The sequence below is a fragment of the Mastigoproctus giganteus genome, chromosome 8, assembly GCF_048544385.1.
Source record: "Mastigoproctus giganteus isolate SK-2022 chromosome 8, ASM4854438v1, whole genome shotgun sequence".
NCBI classification, from domain to species: Eukaryota; Metazoa; Arthropoda; class Arachnida; order Uropygi; family Thelyphonidae; genus Mastigoproctus; species Mastigoproctus giganteus.
The window spans coordinates 161,406,261-161,427,229 of NC_143582.1; the positions used below are offsets into that span (position 1 = coordinate 161,406,261).

The 20,969-nt window shown below is 35.9% G+C and overlaps 1 protein-coding gene across 1 annotated transcript in view; it reads right to left on the bottom strand.

Annotated features, from left to right (window-relative positions):
- Window positions 1-8,673: 8,673 nt before the first annotated feature.
- The window catches only part of LOC150081967 (N-acetylated-alpha-linked acidic dipeptidase 2-like), a 214,086-nt gene continuing 201,790 nt past the window's right edge, over window positions 8,674-20,969 (bottom strand). The window contains exons 16-17 of the mRNA XM_090380384.1: window positions 16,321-16,413; window positions 8,674-8,878 (exon numbers count right to left, since the gene is read on the bottom strand). Of these exons, the coding sequence (XP_090236510.1) occupies window positions 8,674-8,878; window positions 16,321-16,413 (298 nt within the window). The remainder of the gene's footprint in view (window positions 8,879-16,320; window positions 16,414-20,969) is intronic.

A 20,969-nucleotide genomic window follows, 5' to 3' on the forward strand; every position in this document is an offset into this window, starting at 1 on the left:
AGGAGTTGGCACCTCCGTAGCCAGGTGGGAAAGAGCAGCAGTGCGTAGCAAGCACACGCTTCTTGCATTAGACCGGGGTTCGAGCCCATCACCACCAAATACGGAGGATGCAGAAAGGTCAGGGAATGACCACCGCATATTCCCGGAGCAATATGGCCTTGGTTGCTAATGCTCCTAAAAAAAAAAAAAAAAAAACAAAAAAACAAAAAAAAAATTACAGGAGTTAAAGGATCTGCTGGTTATGTGTTGGTACCACATACCACAAGACACATTTAAAAATATTGTAGCATCCATGCCTCGCCAGGTACAAGCTGTTTTGGCTGAACGTGGAGGACCAACATCATATTAGGTAGGTGGTCATAATGTTTTGGCTCATCGGTGTATAAAAGTTGGGCAGAGGGAGAAACTGAAGTTTAACATTGAAAAATGAAAAGTATTTCTCGACTTGGCTCTATGGTTTTTGGCATCCCTTGGCAGAAGTGTATTTGGTCTGCTTCATATACTTTTATCAAATATTATTATAATAAAAATTTTTATTTCAGCACCCCCAGACAGTGTCATCTCCCTATGCCTTGCTTAGCATGCTTACTGTGTTCCACAGCACCTGAGTATTACATATGGGTAGCAGTAACCCCACAATAACATACCAACTGTGTGGTAATGGAGAATGAAAAAGACCTGGGGTTATTGTTGTTGTTGTTGGAGTGGGATTTATTGGCGCAAGGGCTGCTATGACCATATTGCGCCTTGGGGTTATTGTGCTGCCAGATATGAAGTCCTCTAAGCAGTGCAGACAAGCTGCCAGGACAACTCATGGGGTTTTGTCAAAGATATACAAGAACTTTGCTAGCAGGAATGAGGAGATGATTATCCCTTTGTATAAGGCAATGGTCAGCAACACCTCGAATACTACATACACGTTTGGAGGCCTCATTTTAGGAAAGATGTAGAGCTGCTGGAACGAGAATAAAGAAGGGCAACAAGGTTGGCGAGGCAAACAAAGTGGTACTCTTACAAAGAAAGGCTTTCTACAAATTGCAGTGTCTAAAGACTATGCACCTGCAAAGTGATCTGATTGAGGTGTATAAGGCTTTGAATAGTTTGAGCAAGCTCAATGCTGTTGAGATTCATTCTTTTGATCAGATTATGCACTGGAGGGGGCATAAATTTAAAATGAGGAAAGACAGTAACAGAATAGATGTGGGGAAATTTGCCTTTAGGTAGGTTGTTGGTTGCTTGATTGTTGGAACAAATTTATATCTGGCATTGTGGAAGTTGATAGCTTAAAGAAATTCATGGAAGAATTGATGAAACGTTTGGAGCAAATGGTTAAGGTTAAATGGGAATTTTAATTTTATTTCTATTTATTATTTTAGTTTTTGGCTGATTCTGTATAAGTTGTTTTCTTGTATCATGCCACTACTAATACTAATGCTAATATGGTCTAATTTGCTAATGAGTGTAAAACCTACAACAACCAACTGGAATGAGGAGTACCTTAATTTTCTGGGTTCCTATAAGGCCAATGATGCGAGAACTTTATGGGCTTTTTCCACAACGTGGCTAAGTTAGTGGGTTGCAGGCGAGGGATGTGTTGAAAGCGCTTACCATCGCTCTGCAACCAACCCCCATCTCTCTCTCACGTTATTTTTTTTATTATTCTATTTTAGTTTACTTAATTAATATTATCAGAAGAGTAATTAATATTGTAAATCATGGAAATGTAACTTTAATATGTTGCTATCAGTTAAAGCTGATGAAGCTTTCTTTTACTAGTTATTGCTAAATTTTATTCTTTCATTTCGCTTATGAAACCGAGCTATAATTAACGTTTTTTTTTTTTTTGTCTACACATTGTCTTTCTGACAATTGCCCTTGAAGGAATGATTAAGTAACCTTAAAACTTACAAACAAGCATGTGTTGCGACGATGTCAAATAATTACACATAATTATTAGTAATTATTGTATTGCGTCATGATTTCTTAGCCATATGCTACTTTTGATTCATAAACGAATGTAATAATCTTTGTTTTGCTTATGAAAGCCTTTTATTTTATCAAGTAATTGTTAAAGTAATTATGAAGTTAATTTAGAACTCTCTAAAAAACTTTATTGTTCTCGTCTATTCTAACGTTATGAAAACTCTAAAACAATGGTAGGTTATTAGATAATTCTTTCAATAATCATTTATCACCTATATGAAAAGGACGCCAAATTAACATAAAAACATAAGAATTTAAGCAGTTTCTATAAACTGCTTAAATTAGTCACGCCTACTGCCCCTGAGTTACAAGTGGATGTTCTGTCAAGGAGCAGAGAGAGGCAGTTTTTTTACACACGATTGTATTAGCAATGTGTAAGAGGGAGAAAAGCCTTGAGAACTTTGGAGCGTTGGATGAGTCGCCTCTGGCAGATACTGTTGTGTCTTGAGAAGGTGGTCATAAGCTTTTTCCGACGAATGGGAAAATTCCGATTTTATTTTGATTGCCACAAAGGCATAAATATGAGTGCGCTTTTGTGCAAAGAGTTCTCCTCAGTAAAAGTTTTGTTTTGTTCTCAGTGCGACTGGACTGAAGAAGTTGTAGGGCGCCATTAGGAGCCACAGGCCGATTCCCTCCCCCTTCTAATTCACGGTATGCTATTCACGGAAAGAGTCTTAACTAACCTTAAAATTGTGAAATGCGAATCTTTAAAATATGCGTCTAGTTTGCGCTTAAAGTTTGCTAAGTTATCACCGAACCTTGAATACAAGAAGAGAGTATAATGACTTCAGATCGACACTTCATCTGTTGGGTAAGTTTCTCTTCCCAAGTATTTAATTATGGTTCAGCACTGCTCCCTAGCTTATATACCGATCCCCCTTTCTTTCAGTCTGCCTGCATCTAAAAGTATATCAAAAATCTTAACGAATGAAACTTAAAGACAAAGATGCATTTATTTGTTCAGTGACTATTCTTTAGTTCTCCAAACATTTTTTGATTACACTACTGTTATTTTAACAGCAACTTAGTATATAAATTCATAAGAGTAAGGATAGGGAATTAACTACCTTATCTTCCTTTGATTGAAAAGGGGAAATAGCGACCCTCATTGATTCAAAGTGGAATAAAGTCAAACAAATTAAAGTAAACAGAACTATTTCTGCACTAGTTGTCTAGAGGTCCACACTGATAAAATCTTTTGCTGTAATGTTGTTGCTAATGTTAGCTTTGTGTCAGTTTTGCCTTATCTCACATGTATATATACTTTCTTTACCTATTAAACTTGTTACGTTTATAGTTACAGCTATTGTTTCTGTCTTCTTATTTAGAACTGAAGTCAATTCTTAAGACTATGTATAAATATAGTGCAAGCGCATCAGAAATGAGGCTTATGCCCTAAACGCTTTAGAGTCAATTCTTAATAATTTAAACTTTAAGATTTTAAATTTTAAGATTGAAAGATAAGATTAAAGACCAACCAAATAAACTATTATATCACTCCAGTACAAAGAAAATTGACAACTTGTAATAGTTAGACTGACCAGGAAGGTCTATGTTCTTAGACCTTGAAACTCTCTGGGTTAATGCAGGCCTCGTTCAACTGAAATTAGGGCAAACCCCCTGGAGGACATAATAAGGTAATAAACACAACGGCACTATAAATTTGACTCTGCAAGGAAGGCCAAGTCCCCTTCTGATAGAGAGCGAATTTGTCCTGAACTCCATTGCGAGTTAAAACCACTATCCCCCTGCTACAGGTTCGTTTTCCCTCTTTTTAGTCATGCCACCTCACAGTAATGTTTAACAAGTCAAAACTAAATAAATAAGCATCCCGAAAGTCCCAAACCTGCCAACAATATTGGTGCTGTGATTCCAGGATTTTATGACTGTTATGCGTGATGAAAAACCTTAGAAAACGGGATAAAATTAAAAAGAAGTATAATTTTTGCTTAGAGTAAGGAGAAAGTGTGATTTCAGTATCAAATTGAAGAGCTATAGTATTAAAGAAATATTTAGAGTAAAATAATTAATGAAATGTTTTGATTTCAGTCTGAGGAGCTCTTCAACAATCAGAAAGGTAGGAAAATAGAATAATAGTCATTTTATTGACTCGTGATATTTATTGCTTTAAGTTGAATTGGCTGTGTTTTATTGAAAATTTTATAATCTTGCAACATAATCTTTTGGAGAGGTAGTGTACTTTCTGAATAAGTATCATGGAGGAGAAGAACAGAGAACAAAATGAGCAGATTCAACTGAATGGGCAAAATCAGTTGCAAGCTGCTGCACCGATGTTACAGCCTATAATTGCTGGTTTCTCAAACTTGGTCCCTTTCTTTTCTGGATAGACAGAAGATTCAATCTCCCCAAGCCATTTTTTCACTAGTTTAGAAGAAATAGGTGTTTTAGCGGGATGGAATGATTTAGTAAAGACGATAGTAGCAAAAAGTAGATCGAAAGAACAAGCTTTTGATTTTTTATGTGAATCAACAGATCTTAAGGGAGAAGTAACTTATGATCAGTTTAAACAAGCTTTTATTACTCAATTTGAGAAAACTGAATCATTGATAATCCAGTTGCAGAAGTTTAACTCTGCTAAACAGGAGAATGGTGAAAGTATGGTTCAGTTTGCAACCAGACTGAAGAATTTATGTCGCCGTGCTTTCAAAACTAGAGGAGATAATGAAGCAGCAAGACAATTAAGAGATCAAATGCTGCTGTCACAATTTTTGTCTGGCTTACAAAGTAAAATCAAAAGATTAGTTCTATCTCAGAACCTTTGTGATTTTGAGACTGCATTTGCATGTGCTAAACTGGAGGAGAATGAGAATCTCATGAAGAAACAATCTCATATTGGTTTTTTGAAAGTGCGTGAAAGGAAAACTAAGAGTGATAAAGAGCCTACTCAGTCTTCTAGAAAACAGGATGAGTCGGATAAGAGAGAAACTCAGACCAACCCAAGTATAGGGAGACTGGAAAAACAAATAGCAGCTCTGAGCGCTACAGTCAAAAATCAAATGTCAAACTTGAGAAATGAAGTGGTACATGCACAACCAAGTGTTGCTCCTGCAGTTGTTAATCAACCTCTAACAAGAGAGCCGATGGTTCTCTTGCCAGATGAGGACACAGTAACCTTACAGCCAGAAAGATCTGCAATGAGGTATGTTAATTATATACCATATAAGAATTGATATCCACCACAAAGTTTTTCACTGGGCAATATAGATATCAGATATCAATAATGGGCAATATAGATATCAGAATCAGAGGCCGGTGTCTTTTTATAATTCGAACATGGATAGGTTTCGACCACAATTTGTTCCAAGAGAGAGAAGAGTATGTTTTGATTCCGAGTGGTCACACCCACGAACGGAGCGCTTATTTCCTCCAAATCGAGCCTACAGACCTCAGGGTAGCTATTATCAGCAACCACCAAGGAGTGCTGCCTCACAGCTTACTTCAGGAAGGTCAGGTGAAAGTAATAATCGAATGAATTACTGATCAAATCAACAAACGTGAGTAGAAAAGTACATAACATATCCAAAGGAAAAGTGGTCTCATAGACCTACTCAGTTAAAGAATGGTTCATAGTAATATCCACCTGTCAGTCATAATAATCAAAGGGAAACACCAAATGTGTCAAATAGGGTCTATTCTTCTGACACCAGTCGTGATTTTAAGGATAGGAAACCCCAGACTGTAAATAATGTAAGTATAAACAATCCTGAGTTAATCTCTAGTAATAACAGGTGTTCTGATAGTAATAATTCTTGACTAGGTAAGAAGGGGTTAAGTAAGAGAGGTAGGTCAGGTGTGAAATCTAAAAGGGTTAAAGTAGAATGTGGAAGCATTTCTAAATTAAATAATGATGTTTTACCAATTGTTAAGGGTGTTCCGACCTTGTTTTTGGTAGATTCAGGTGCCTCTGTCTCTTTACTGTCCCCTGAGATTTTTTTGAAAATTCCTCATAAAGATCAGTTACCAAGTCATCAAATTTTAGAAACAGTTTACTCTGTTACAGGTCATGAACTTCCTGTACAAGGCAAAGTGACTTTGCAAGTTTCTTTAGATGATTTTGACTTCACAGAAGAGATCTTAGTCGCTGAGTGTAAATTGGGTGACAGATATCAAATGGTGCTAGGAGCTGACTTACTCCAAAAACATAATTTCGTGATAGACATGGGAACAGGTTTAATTAAGTCAGTACCCAGTTGTATCTGTATGCATGAAGAAGGAATTAGGGACAAAATAATGAAATCATGTGAACCTACCCCAGGAAGAACTGTTACGCAGGAAATAATTCCACCTCTCACAGAATGTGTATTGAAACTACAATGTGACAATCAGTTAAACGATGAATGTGAAGTTGTGATAGAACCGAATCCTGAATTTAAGAGTGACAGTTAAATTCCTTAGCAGTTAAATGTGTTCTTTCATGCCTAAACAGCAAAAAGCAAGCCCATGCGGTCATTTTGTTTTGTTTTTGTTATTTGGTTTTTAGGAGCATTAGCAACTAAGGCCATATTGCTCCAGGGATATGTGGTGGTCATTCCCTGACCTTTCCGCATATCATTGCTAATCTATCTACAGAATCTATATGCTTGCGAAAGAACTCAAAAGTGGTCCGAGTTCATACCTTAAGCGACCAACAGTTTAAGTTAGCATCTGACTCTATACAAGGGGAAGATGAAGATATCATTACTATGGATGACTTTGAATTAGATCATTTAAAGAAGGGAGAAAGAGAACAACTGCGAAATTTATTATCCAGATACTTGGATGTGTTTGCAAAAGCACCACATCAGTTGAGTGGTTCAGATGTGCTTAAACATAGAATTAAGCTCACTGACAAAAGACCTATTAAGTTGAAGCAATATCGCATTCCACATGCATTTTTTTGACCAAAAATTAATCAACAAATAGAAGAATTACTGAGTGCTGAAATTAATGAATACAGTAAATCACCATTTGCTTCACAGTTAGTGCCAGTTCTTAAGAAGGATGGCAGTTTGCATATTTGCGTAGACTTTTGCAAATTGAACAGTGTTACAGTACCAGATGCATACCCAGTGCCAAATATGGAAGATACTCTCAACATGATAGGAAAGGCTAAGCTATTTTCGAAAATGGATCTTGCTTTTGGTTACCATCAGTTATTTGTACATGAAACTGATCATTTCAAGACTGGTTTTATTTGTGATGCAGGTTTATTTAACTATTGACGTTTGCCTTTTGGATTACGAAATGCCCCCGCCACATTCAACTGTGGTTTACAGTTTGCTTTAAGAGGTTTACAGTCCGAAGCCATTTTTATCTATCTGGATGACATTGTTTTGTGTTCAGAATCTTTTTCAGACCACCTCTGCAAACTTGAATTAGTATTTGTAAGATTGAGACAATATAATCTAAAGTTGAAGCCTAGCAAATGTGAGTTTCTAAAAACTAAGATTGATTTCTTAGGGAATACTGTTAGTGCAGAAGGAGTGAAACCAGATCCGAGGAATGTGAAAGCTGTAAAAGAGAATAAACCCCCAAAGAACATGAAACAAGTTCATGGATTCTTAGGAATGTGTAACTTCTATCGTACAGTTATTCCAGGCTTTGCTAGTATTTGTATTTCTTTGACAAAACTAACAAAAAAGTCTGTGCAGTTTGTGTGGAGTGAAGCCGCCAATCAAGCTTTTGAGAATTTGAAGGAATTGTTACCTTCTGAACCAGTTTTAATCTATCCTGATTTCAAGAAAGAGTTCTTTCTCACAACTTACGCAAGTGAAAAGGCCCTATCTGGAATTTTAGAACAAGTTGGACAAGTGGGTATTCATCAGCCTATAGCTTATGTGATCAGATAGTTAAGAGCAGCAGAACTGAATTATAGTGTTACAGAGAAAGAAGCACTATCAATTGTCTTCTCCATAAAACAATTCCATCCTTTCTTATATGGAAATTGTTTTACCATAATTACAGACCATAGACCTTTGCAATATCTGCTTCACTTGAAGAATCCAAATGCGTGTTTCTGTTTGTTTTCACCTTGTTACTTTATTTTTTTTAAAACTGAATATTACCAGTGCGATTCTGTAGGTGATTGCTTTGGTAACTTCATGGTGTCAAGTTTCTCATTTGAAACTTTGATCCTGGCCTAAGAATAAATATGAATGAAATAATTTATTTAATCATATGGAAAAATTAAATGTCTCTTTTGACATTTCATGTTTAGTTAAATATATTATCCAAAAACCGGCAATCTCCAGATCAAGGTTTTCAGACTTTACACCTGTAGGTGTATTGTGGGAGCTATAGTTTACTTACTCTATAATAATCATGTGGTTTAATTAATGTTATTTGTACTTCACATTAATTCTTTATAGACAACTGCATAACATCCTTTTCTCAACATATTTTTAACTTTGATATTGTTTTATTTCATGTTCAGAAATCATGAGGCATATTGGAGATAATTAAAATTTTATTTTCCAAAATTTTTTTATTGGAGGTTGGTGAAAGTAGAATTGTTATAAAGTTATTCTTTCACAAAAATATCATTAATCTTCACCACTTTTTTATGAACTAAAACTTGAATTTTTCAGAAATATAACTGACTCTTATTGTAAGACTATACCACCGACTTTACAGTCAACTATTTTTGGTTCACTAAGGTAATTAATTTAAATATTTTGCAGTCAGCATTTTTCACTTAATGAAGGGATTACTTTTGATAAAACTGGTTGCCATACGTATGATTATCATTATGTCAGAAATGTGTCTCTCAACTTTCTTCCATCTGTTCTCATATTCTTTTGGAGATAGTTTATCAATTCCATAGAGGAGATCAGAAATGGCAGAAAATCCTACACTAGAATATCCATCAAATTCACTGGGAGAAAAGGCTACATGCCTGTGAAGAGAAAGAAAAAAATAATAATTAAAAAAAAAAAAAACAATGAATTACAGCTATGTATTATATATAATCTATGTATTCAGGGTGTTTCAAAAAGAAATAAAGTTCCAAATATCCACAGAAATAAAACTGGCATTTATTATTGTTGGAACATATACAGACAGAGAACCTTGATTCTATGAACCTATCCATTTCTCTTCAGACCTCTACCAATGTGTCTCTGGTAATTGATGCCATTCCTTAGTGCTTCTGCATTTTGGTTTTTAAATATCTGTTGGCAACGGTGGCATAACCAGCTGTGGTTAATAAGGGTGGACACAATTCACAAGGAGCCAAGAAATTGCAGCATGGCTTCTTATGAATTGTGGCTCCATGTAAAAATAACAAAACAAACAAACCTGATATCCTTAATTCAGTATGAATACAGTCACAATGAATACAGATTTCTTTTGGCCTTGGTTGTCTCGAGAACAAACAACAAAAATTTATTTTAGATACGTCATCCTTTACATAGCCGCACCAAAAAAAAAGTCACGTAGGTCTAAAGATATAGAGCAGGGAGAACTAGGAGTACTAGATTTGATCATTTTTGGTTTTTTATCCCATCCATTGCTAAGGGAGTGTTATTGAGATAATCTTGTATGTTCACATAAAAGCGAGGAGAAGCACCATCTTGGCTCTTAAGAAGATGAAATCAGTGGAATATTTGAAGTTGAGGTATAAACCATGATAGGTAAATGCTCTGAATTGATCATCTTGTTTGCAGAGAGAGAGAGAGAGAGAGAGTTCTCTTGGTAAGGATTTTCAGTGCCTTATACCTAAATGTTCTCTGGCAGTTGAAAAAACCAACTGCCAGAACATTTAGGTATAAGGCACTGAAACAAACCTACAAACAAACCATGTTGACAAGACATCATCTTCTGCTTTCTGTGCAAAGCAGAGGAGGATGTCCTGTTGCAAGCAAGCATCGTATTGCTTTCATCTATCATTTGGTCTTAACACTTCATTAACTGCAATTTGTAAATTTCAAATTTCAAAAGTAAATGATTCTGGAAAATATGCCACATTGTTGTTTGATGCCTATACAACTCATTGTTGTATCTCTAAGTGGACTACTGCAGGTTTTATGAAAGAGATTTTTCTTACACATTGCACTGTTTCAGTGATGTGAAGGTGATCTAGGCTCATCTGTTGCAGATACAATCTTTGCTTTCAAATTGCTTATACCAATTGTAATATGACTTATGTTGTGGTGGACATTTTTGTAGCACATATGAAAGTCATGTTGCACACTAATCACTGAATTTTTCTTTGCGCATTGAATAGCACAAAGTAATTTTTCCTGTAGAGAAAACTATTTTATCAACATGTTTCCCAAGAAGACATCATGGAAATTACATTTTTGATAGAGCTTTAAAAAAAAGCTTCATCTATTGTTTGGTATTTAAGAATTTAATGTCATAAGACCATATTCATGTGCATGAAGTATACGTAACATTTAATAGTTAATGTTTATCATACAAGTAATTATAATCAAATGAACACTGATTTCAAACATTCAAGTTCTGCGGCTTGTTGTATTTGAATGCAATTTCATTTGGGCCACAATATAAAATATGAAAACACAGTGAATTATTTTAAAGTTTATTTTTACATTTTATTCTTTTAAAAAGGATAAAAGAAATTTAACTGCCCTCACATGCTCAGTAAAGCTTTATAGTTAATGCTTCCATATAAAAGTTAATCTGTTTATAATTCAAGCAAAAAGTTCTGCAAGTATGAACCTGGAGCTTTAACACAGACCAATTTTTAAATGCTTACAGCAATTTTAAATACATTTTTACTTTTTTTTTTTTTCACAGAAAACTGTAGTCTACTAATTCTGATATTAACCCTTAAGTACAAATGTACTGTCCTGTGACACTGATGCAGATGACTTGTCTTACAGACTATCTGACTTTTTTGCTTTTATATTTTATTATATACACATGTTGGAGCCTTAAAAAATAATTATCTATGTGTATGGTAGCTACCTGATGAACAGAATCCTGTTTTGGAATAGAAACGTTACAATATAGGTTACTATATATCACTAATTTAGCATAATTTTCAAAGTCATTACAAAAACAAAAAGTATGAAAGTTAACAACTTCAGTTTTTTTTATATACCATTTTTATATAGTAAAATATCAAAATAAGAACTACAAATTATGTTGGTTCAAGAAGTATTATATTTTTAAAAAATTACAATTTTGGCAAAATGAAATGAATAAAAATGACATGAAATTAATGGGGTTAGTGCACAGTCCTTGCAGACATTTTCAATGCAGTGGAGATGATCTAATCAGGGTTATCTGGGTGCACTGTATTCTGATTGGATGATCCTGGCTAAGTCAATTTCTCTGTTGATAAAAGATCCTTAAAAGCACAGTTTTTTTTAAAGGCACAAAACTAACTTAAACACAGACCACTCATCTCACAGACAACTAAGCAAACTGCTTTACAGCTCATGTAACCTGCATTGCCCATAATACATGATTGGAAACAACATAGCCCATGTCATTTAAGGATACTAAGTACTTTAAAAAAAACAACTGCAGCCCTTATCAAACCACTGCAGGATGGAAGCCTCCTCAACAATTCATGCTGAGGGAAATGGACCATAATCTGCCACGCTGGTCCAGTGCGGGTTGGCAGATCGACCGTATTTAGCAGTCAGAGGCTTGAACCCCGGTCTACTCAAAGAGGGTGTGCTACTGAACTCCAGCTCCTGACCACTCGGCTACGGAGGCCTTTTAAATGCCATTAACCGAAAAGTTAATTCAAAAAATATCCAATAAAGAGCAAGTGTGCTAAAAAATTTGCACTTCTTTCAGAACTAGCTGAAAAGGTGTGGGCTCCCTTAGCCAACTTTGGTTTGGTTTGGTGCTTGTGCCCTTTCCCATTCATATAAGTTATAAAAGGTTTTTCAATTCAAACATAAAATGTAAATTTTTTATAATTTATCGTTTATTTCATTTAGTTAATTTTATTAAAATCTTAAAATAAAAAATATAATTTATTAATTTAATAAGCAGCATTAATTATTACATATTTGTTAAATTTTCTGCCTAAAAGATTAACTTTTCAGGCCTTAACAGCTGCAAACCTCTAGATCGTTTCACCCAGGTCTAAATTGGGCAATGGCATGTTCAATTGATAAGGTTTCCAATCTATTTAACTAACATTGGATCATCTTGGAAGAGAGATAAGTTATAATAGATCCACCTTCAAAAAAAGCTCTCTTCGGCACAGGCTGCAAATACTGGCAATGTTACAAGAATGCTCAATGCCAGGAAAAGATGTGCCAATGATGCCATCAAATTGTTTAAGCACACAAATTGCATGATTTGTGGTGAGAATAATGCCTTCAAAATGGCTTTGAAAGTATTTTAATTCTGCATATAAATCAATAATGAAGATAACTTTTTGATCACTATATGTACACAGAATTTCTAAATCAATACTAGAATTGATCATTATGCTTTACAATAAACTCAAACCAGTCTTTCAGTTACTGGATTGAGTTGTCTAAAAATGTCAAAAAAGTGGATCATAAAATTTTCCTTCTCTGTTGTCCAAACTTCATCTCAGTGCTCACTATCAAACATTGAGCTTGAGAACAAGAGTAGCCTTGTGCAGGTGAAATTTTTTACTGCTCCTGGAATAGAGAAGTTTTTTCTGTTTTATTAGCTTAAATTGGCATATTAACTTATTTTCTAGAGTAGCTTTATATTCCTAGATTGAGGTGTATAAGACCTTGAATGGATTGGGCACGCTGAATTCTGATGGGATCCTTCCACTTGTTCAGATTACGAACCTAAGGGGGCATAAATTCAAATTAAGAAAAGACAGACGTAGAATAGATGTGCGGAAATTTGTCTTTAGCCAGCAGGTGGTTAATTGCTGGAACAAACTTCCATCTGTCATTGTAGAAGTTGATAGGTTAAATAAATTTAAGGAGGAACTGGACAGGCATTTGGAGGGAATGGTGTGATTTTTTTTTTTTTTTTTTTTTTTGGCTGATGCTGCATAAGCTCATACACTTGCTTTCTTGCATCACATGCCACTACTACTACTACTACTAGTTATGATACTTAGTTTAAAGTTTAACTTAGATAGAGATTTTCTACATATTACTTAGTATCGGTAAGAGTATCAAATCCACGTGTTACAAGTTGCAGCTCTGCTGAACGAGAAGTTTTTTAGCCATATTTAGCCACTTTACTGACCAATTGTTATATCAAATTATTTTCTATAAGTATCTCATAGACCTAGTCAGGATCCTTAGTTTATTCGGAATTGAGACAGCGAGATTTGGAAGTTAATTAATACTTAAGTGTCCGTCGATTTACCGTTCGTAACTTGCCGCCATTGTTATACGATACAACGTTATATCCCGAACTACATAGTGTAAGCTTAGTATAGTATAGTATATAATATAATATTGTCAATCAATCAGTAAAATCTATTAATCTTGTTAAACTTCACTGTCAATTAAATTGTGCTTTTTAACTAAATACATATAACAACTTAGATTACAAATGTAACATAATTAATTAATACATAACTTGATACGGAAGTTATATAAACAGAACTCATAGCTAATACTCGATAATGTAAAATATATATAGGGTTATAACTGTGTTGGGATACAAGTTTAGGGTTATAATTTTGTACTGAAATTTAAATTTTATTAAAATTAAATCGAAATCATGACTCAGACCAATCATGATTGGTCTGAGTCATGAATCAATTGAATCAGGACTCAATCAGATCACCTCGCAGGTGCCTAGTCTCCAGACACTGTAATTTGGCTGATGCTGCATAAGCTTGCTTTCTTGCATCAAATGCCTCTACTAATGCTAATTTGCAAAACTTAAAGTGTTTCTTCATAAGAGCAACCCTTTGTTTAATTCACTAATCTTGTTGCCCTTCTCTGTACTTCCAACAGCCCTATATCCTTCTTAAAACGAGGCCTCCAGACCTGTATACAGTACACAAGGTGTGGCCTGACCATTGCCTTATACAAGGGGATAATCTCCTTATCCCTGCTAGAAAAATTCCTGTATATCTTTGACAAGACACCATGAGCTACTCTTGCAGACAGTCTGCACTGCACAGAAAACTTCATACCTACCTACACAATTACCCCCAGGTCCTTTACATTCTCTACCACTGTCAGTGTGGTACCAAAGAGTTGATACGTTACTCTGGGATTACTGCTTCCCATATATAGTACTTTACATTTGTCAATGTTAAACTTAATTTGCCACCTATTAGCCCATCTGCTCAACTTTTCTAGATCCTGTTCCAGCAGTGTACTGTCATTAGTGTCACTAACAACCCTGCCAACCTTTGTATCGTCTGCAAACTTGAACATTAAGTCTGATATACCATCATCAATATCATTTATAAATACAGAAAACAACAATGGACCCAACACTGAACCTTGAGGGACTCCATTAATAACATTAGTCCACAAAGAGCAGTGTTCACTGATTATCACTCTCTGCCTTCTCCCACTCAACCATCCATAGCAGCAATTTGCCTCCAATGCCAACACTGCTCCAATTTGTGCAGCAGTCCTCCGTGTGCAACAGTATCAAAGGCTTTTCTAAGATCCAAATATATGATATCAAAGTTATTCTTTGCATCCAGTTCCTTTGTGACTACATCATAGTATCCAATAAAATCAGTCAGACAAGACTTCCCCTTAACAAACCCATGCTCTGTCCGAGCTATAACTGAAGTCTTGTCTAGATGATTCTGCAATGCTTCTTTAATCAGTGCTTCCATTAATTTCTCTGGAACAGAAGTTAAACTAACAGGTCTGTAATTACCTGTGTCTCCCTTTTATCCTCCTTTGTGGATTTGGGTCACATTTGCACATCTACACTCCATGTGTACCTCTCCTGGGTCCAGGGAAGCTCTCATAATTATGGCTAAGGGTTTGCTTACTTCCATTGCCGCCTCCTTTAATATAACTGGATAGGTTCCATCCACCCCAGGTGCCTTTCTTGTGTATATCTTCAATTTCTCCTCCACTTTACTCTCAGTTATTACAAGATTATCTAGCTTACTGCCAGAGTTGAATACACCTCTATCATTCCACTCCCTGAATAACTCCTCATGTGTGAATATCGATGCAAAATATTCATTTAGTTTGTTAGGATCATCAACAGTTGACCATCGATATCAAGTGGACCAATCTGATTTATTCCCTTCCTTCTAGAGTTTACATAAGTAAAGAACTCTTTGCTGTTTTTCTTTGCATCCTTTGCCAAAGATTTCGCGTAATCTGCCTTCGCCTGTCTAACCTCCTTTATAACTTGGTTACAGTCCAGCTTATATCTATCATAGGCTTCTCTGTCATATGTTAATTTATATGTATCCCATGCATTTTTATTCTCTGTCACAGGTCTAATTAGTTCATCTGACATCCATATAGGCCTAAATCTTGAACAATATTTCTTTGTTGGTATGAAATGCCTAGTAGCTTCCAAGATTAATTCTTTGAATGCTTCCCATTTTGAATTTGCTGTTGGTAACATCATCAGTTGGTTCCACCATATAGAATTTAAATACTGTCTCAGACCACCGTAGTCACCTTTATGAAAGCAAAAACCCTTCCCTTTACCTTTGATGGTAGTTACCTCTTTGAGTAAGTCCCACTTCAGCACACTGTGATCACTGCCACCTAGTGGTTCCTTTATCTGCAGATTCTTGATGCATGAAGAATCACTACTGATAATCAGATCAAGATTACTCCCTCTAGTTGCCTCCCGAACATGTGGTGTAGAAAACAATCCAATAAATGCACAAAAGTTGAGGGTAAAAGTCAAAGAAACAAGCAGCTACTAAGTAGCTGCTTATTTATTTGACTTTATTTATGTAAATCAATACGGATATTATAAAATGAATTTCTCACCTTTTTGCAGGGCGATTAGGAAGACCTTCTGGCATAATAAATACACACTCAAGTAGCATCATTCTGTCAGTCTGTGTGTGAGTGACCCACAAATTCCAGTCAATATCTGGGAAATTAAAATTCCCCATTATAAGACTCTCTGATTTACTGCCCCACTCTATTTCTCTGCACAACTGCTCATCAGATTCATTAGGCCTATAACACACACCTACCCTCATTTTTCCTTTCCCAGTGCTTACGTCACACCAAACAGACTCAACATTGCATTGTCCACTCACATCAATTTGATGCACTTCCCTAGATTTTATGTGTTTCTTAACTAAGTATATTTAAGTATATTTACAGACAAATCTTACCCTCCACATGACAGTGGAGGGTAAAAGTCAAATAAATAAGCAGCTACTAAGTAGCTGCTTATTTATTTGACTTTATGTAAATCAATACGGATATTATAAAATGAATTTCTCACCTTATTGCAGGGTGATTAGGAAGACCTTCTGGTATAATAAATACACGCTCAAGTAGCATCATTCTGTCATTTGCATCACGTAATTCGAGAATTCTGTTAATAATAACAATAAAACGATTTTCAATAACAATGAAATTCAAATCAATAATATGGCAATGGCTTAATTTATCGGTACTCATTTCAAATTATTCGTGTATTATCACATTGAAGTTATAGGAAAGATAAAGATATTAAAATACAATTAATTAAAAACAGAAAGGATGAGCTACATTAGTAATTTAAGATTAAGCCCAGAGGAAGAAGAAGTGCACTGCCCATACCCCCTGGTTGTCACCTATAAAATCACTTTGCAAACAAAGAAACTAAAACTGAAAAGTTGTACCATAGGAGGTCAAGAGTCCAAACAATAGACTTTCAAAGTATTCATCATCAGGTGGCTGAAGGTTTAAGCGAAGATGGAGTTTAAAAACATGTCTAAGCAATACATCACGGGGATTTAGAAGTTCTAGAAGTTTTAGGCCCCCATGATGCATTGCTTAGACACGTAGGAATTTGATATGCACAAGACTACGTATTGGAGAAAGACTAACTGATAATTTTGTATTTAATATTTCGATTGAAGTGTTATGACAGAACCATTCTGTTGCTAGCATTTCGTATTGAAGTATTTTATAATTAGACTTTAATTTAATTAAGGTAATGGTGGCATCAACTAACAGATTATGATTATGAGCCTGTACGTGTTATGTGAGCTCAGGATTGGTTCTGAAATTATTGTAATGGTAGTACACGTGTGTATTCGCTGTTTTTGATGAACAATATTTTGTAGTGGTGCTGCCTATGTAGCAAGCATCACAACCTAGCTCACAATATAGTATATCTGATAAGATATACTATATTGTTAATGTCCTGTGTTTGGTATGTGTATATTTCTTTATATTTATTGAAAGAAGCATCTAATTTATTATAAGAATAAAATATTAGTGTGATGTTGGTGCTTGCAAACACTGTACAAAGCTGTTTGGCAAATTGGCTATGGTATGGGAGTACTACTTGGGTGCCTTGTGTGTAATTTCTACAAATATTACTATTAGCATTAGTAGAGGCATTTGATGCAAGAAAGCAAGCTTATGCAGCATCAGCCAAAAAAAAAAAAAAAAAAAAAAAAAACACTTCCACTTCACCCCTCTGTTCGCTCTGTTCGTTCAAAATACCTGTCCAGCTGAGCCTTAAACTTATTTAGGCTATCAACCTCCACAACAAGGAATGGAAGTCTGTTCCACCAACCAACCACCCGCTGGCTAAAGGCAAATTTCCGCACATCTATCCTACATCTGTCTTTCCTCAATTTGAATTTATGCCCTCTCAGGTGATTATTCTGAGCGAGAGGAAGAATCCCATCAGCATTGAGCATGCTCAAACCATTCAAGGCTTTATATACCTCTATCAGATCACCTCGCTGGTGCCTAGGCTCCAGACTGTAATTTGCAAAACTTAAGCCTTTCTTCGTAAGAGCACCCCTTTGTTCCATTCACTAATCTTGTTGCCCTTCTCTATACTCATTCCAGCAGCTCTATTACGAGGACTGTTGATGTTAGCAATAGCAATAGTAATCGTGGCATGTGATGCAAGAAAGCAAACGTATGAGCTTATGTAGCATCAGCCAAAAAAAAAAAAAAAAAGTTCACACAACCATTCCTTCTAAATGTTTGTCCAGTTCCTCCTTAAATTTATTTAACCTATCAACTTCCACAATGACAGATGGAAGTTTGTCCAGCAATTAACCACCCGTTGACTAAAGGAAAATTTCTGCACATCTATTCTACAGCTGTCTTTCATCAATTTGAATTTATGCCCCCTTAGGTTCATAATCTGAACAAGTGGAAGAATCCCATCAGAATTCAGCGTGCTCAACCCATTCAAGGCCTTATACACCTCAATCAGATCACCTCGCAGGTGCCTAGTCTCCAGCCACTGCAATTTGCAGAACTTAAGCCTCTCTTGGTAAGGGGATCCCTTTATTCCCCTCCCCAATCTTGTTGCCCTTTTCTGTACATGCTCAAGCAAATCTATATCCTTTCTAAAATGAGGCCTCCAGACCTGTAGCAGTACTCAAAGTTTGGCCTGACCATTGCCTTACACAGAGGGACAATCACTTCCTTTTCCCTGTTAGCAAAATTCCTGTATATCATTGACAAAACCCCACGATTCCTCTGGGGTTACTTCTACCTATATGCAGTACTTTGCATTTGTCAATGTTAAACTTCAGTTGCAACTTCTCAGCCCATCTTCCCAAATTTTCTAGATCTTGTTGTAGTAGCACACTGCCATTAAAAACCCTGCCAACCTTTGTATCACCTGCAAACTTCGACACTAAGCCTGTTATACCTTTATCAATATCATTGATAAATATACAAAACAACAGTGGACCCAACACAAAACCCTGTGGGACTCCACTAATAATATTAGTTCACGAAGAGCAGCACCAATTGATTACCACCCTCTGTCTTCTCCCACTCAACCATCCTTTTGTCCATTGTAGCAACTTATACCATTATGCTCCAATTTGTACAGTAGTCTTCCATGCGCAAAAATGTCATAAGCTTTCCTGAAATCCAAGTATATGATATCAAAATTATTTTTTGCATCCAGTTCCTTTGTAACCACATCATAATAACCAATCAAATTTGTCAGAGAAGACTTTCCCTTAACAAACCCATGCTGTGTCTGAATTATTGCTGCAGTCTTGTCTAGATGATCCTGCAATGCATTTTTAACCAGTGACTCCATTATTTTACCCGGAACAGAAGTTAAACTCACAGGTCTATAATTACTTGTGTTAGCCTTTGATCCTCCTTTGTGAATTGGGGTCACATCTGCACATCTCCAGTCTATGGGTACCTGAGTCCAAAGAAGCTCTCATAATTATGGCTAAGGGTTTGCTTACTTCATTTGCTGTCTCCTTTAATATAACTGGATAGATCCCATCCACCCCAGGTGCCTTTTTTATGTTTATCCTCAACAATTTCTCCTCTACTTTCCTCTCAGTTATTACAACATCATCTAGCTCACTGCCAGAGTTTACTTCACCTCTGGCATTCCCCTTCCTGAATAACTCCTCATGTGTGAATGTAGATGCAAAATACTCATTTAGTTTGTTAGCCACCTGAGCAGGATCCTCAACTGTTGAACCATCAATATCCAGTGGACCAATTTGATTCATCCCTTTACTTCTAGAGTACATAGGTAAAGAACTGTTTTCTGTTTTTCTTTGCATCCTTTGCCAAGGATTTCTCATAATCTGCCTTTGCCTGCCTAATCTCCTTTGTGACTTGGTTACAGACCAGCTTATATCTATCATAGGCTTCCATGTCACCCATTAATTTATATGTATCCCATGCATTTTTCTTCTCTGCCATATGTCTCATTAGTTCATCTGACATCCATTTAGGCTTAAACCTTGAACAATATTTCTTAGTTGGTATATATTATTATATTATTATTATTAGCCATATGATACAAGGAAGCCTGAGGCTTATGCTGCACCAGCCAAAAAAAAATGTTCTGAATTACCCTGAGAGAGAGAGAGAGAGAGAGAGAGAGAGAGAGAGAGAGAGAGAGAGAGAGAGAGAGAGAGAGAGAGAGAGAGAGAGAGAGAGAGAGAGAGAGAGAGAGAGAGAAAGAGAGAGAGAGAGAAGTAGAAGGGAATCACCAAGGGTGTGCCAAGCCCATACTCACCAGATGTGAGCCCCTGGGGTATGTAAAGCCTAGTAGCTTCCAAGATTAGTTCTTTGAATGCTTCCCATTTTGAATTTGCTGTTGGTAACATCACCAGTTGGTCCCACTGTTTGGAATTTAAATACTGTCTCAGACCATCATAGTCACCTTTATGAAAGCAAAAACCCTTCCCTTTACCCCTGATGATAGTTACCTCTTTGAGTAAATCCAACTTCAGCACACTGTGATCACTGCCACCTGGTGGTTCCTTTATCTGCAGATTCTTAATGCATGAAGAGTATTACTCCCTTCTTATGTTTAACTTGAACAATTACCCCTTCTTATGTTTAACTTGAACAATTTCTCCTCCACTTTGGTCTCAGTTATTACAAAATCATTAAGCACTCTGCTACAATTTGATAACCTTCTGGCATTTTCAATCCTTAATAACTCCTCATGTGTGAATGTAGATGCAAAATACTCATTCAGTTTGTTTGCTATCTGAGCAGGATCATCAACAGTCGAACCATCGATATCAAGTGGACCAATCTGATTCATCCCCTTCCTTTTAGAGTTTATATAAGTAAAGAAATCCTTGTTGTTTTTCTTAGCATCCTTTGCCAAAGATTTCTCGTAATCTGCCTTCGCCTGTCTAACCTCCTTTGTGACTTGATTACAGACTAGTTTATATCTGCCATAGGCTTCTGTGTCGTTTGATAATTTATATGCATCCCATGCATTTTTCTTCTCTGCCAGAGGTCTCATTAGTTCATTTGACAACCATTTAGGCCTAAAGCTTGAACAATATTTCTTAATAGGTATGAAATATTTAGTAGCTTCCACAATTAATTCCTTGAATGCTTTCCACTTAGAATTTGCTGTTTCTGAGACCAGTTTTTGTACATGTGATATTGTGTTTCAAATTAACTGTA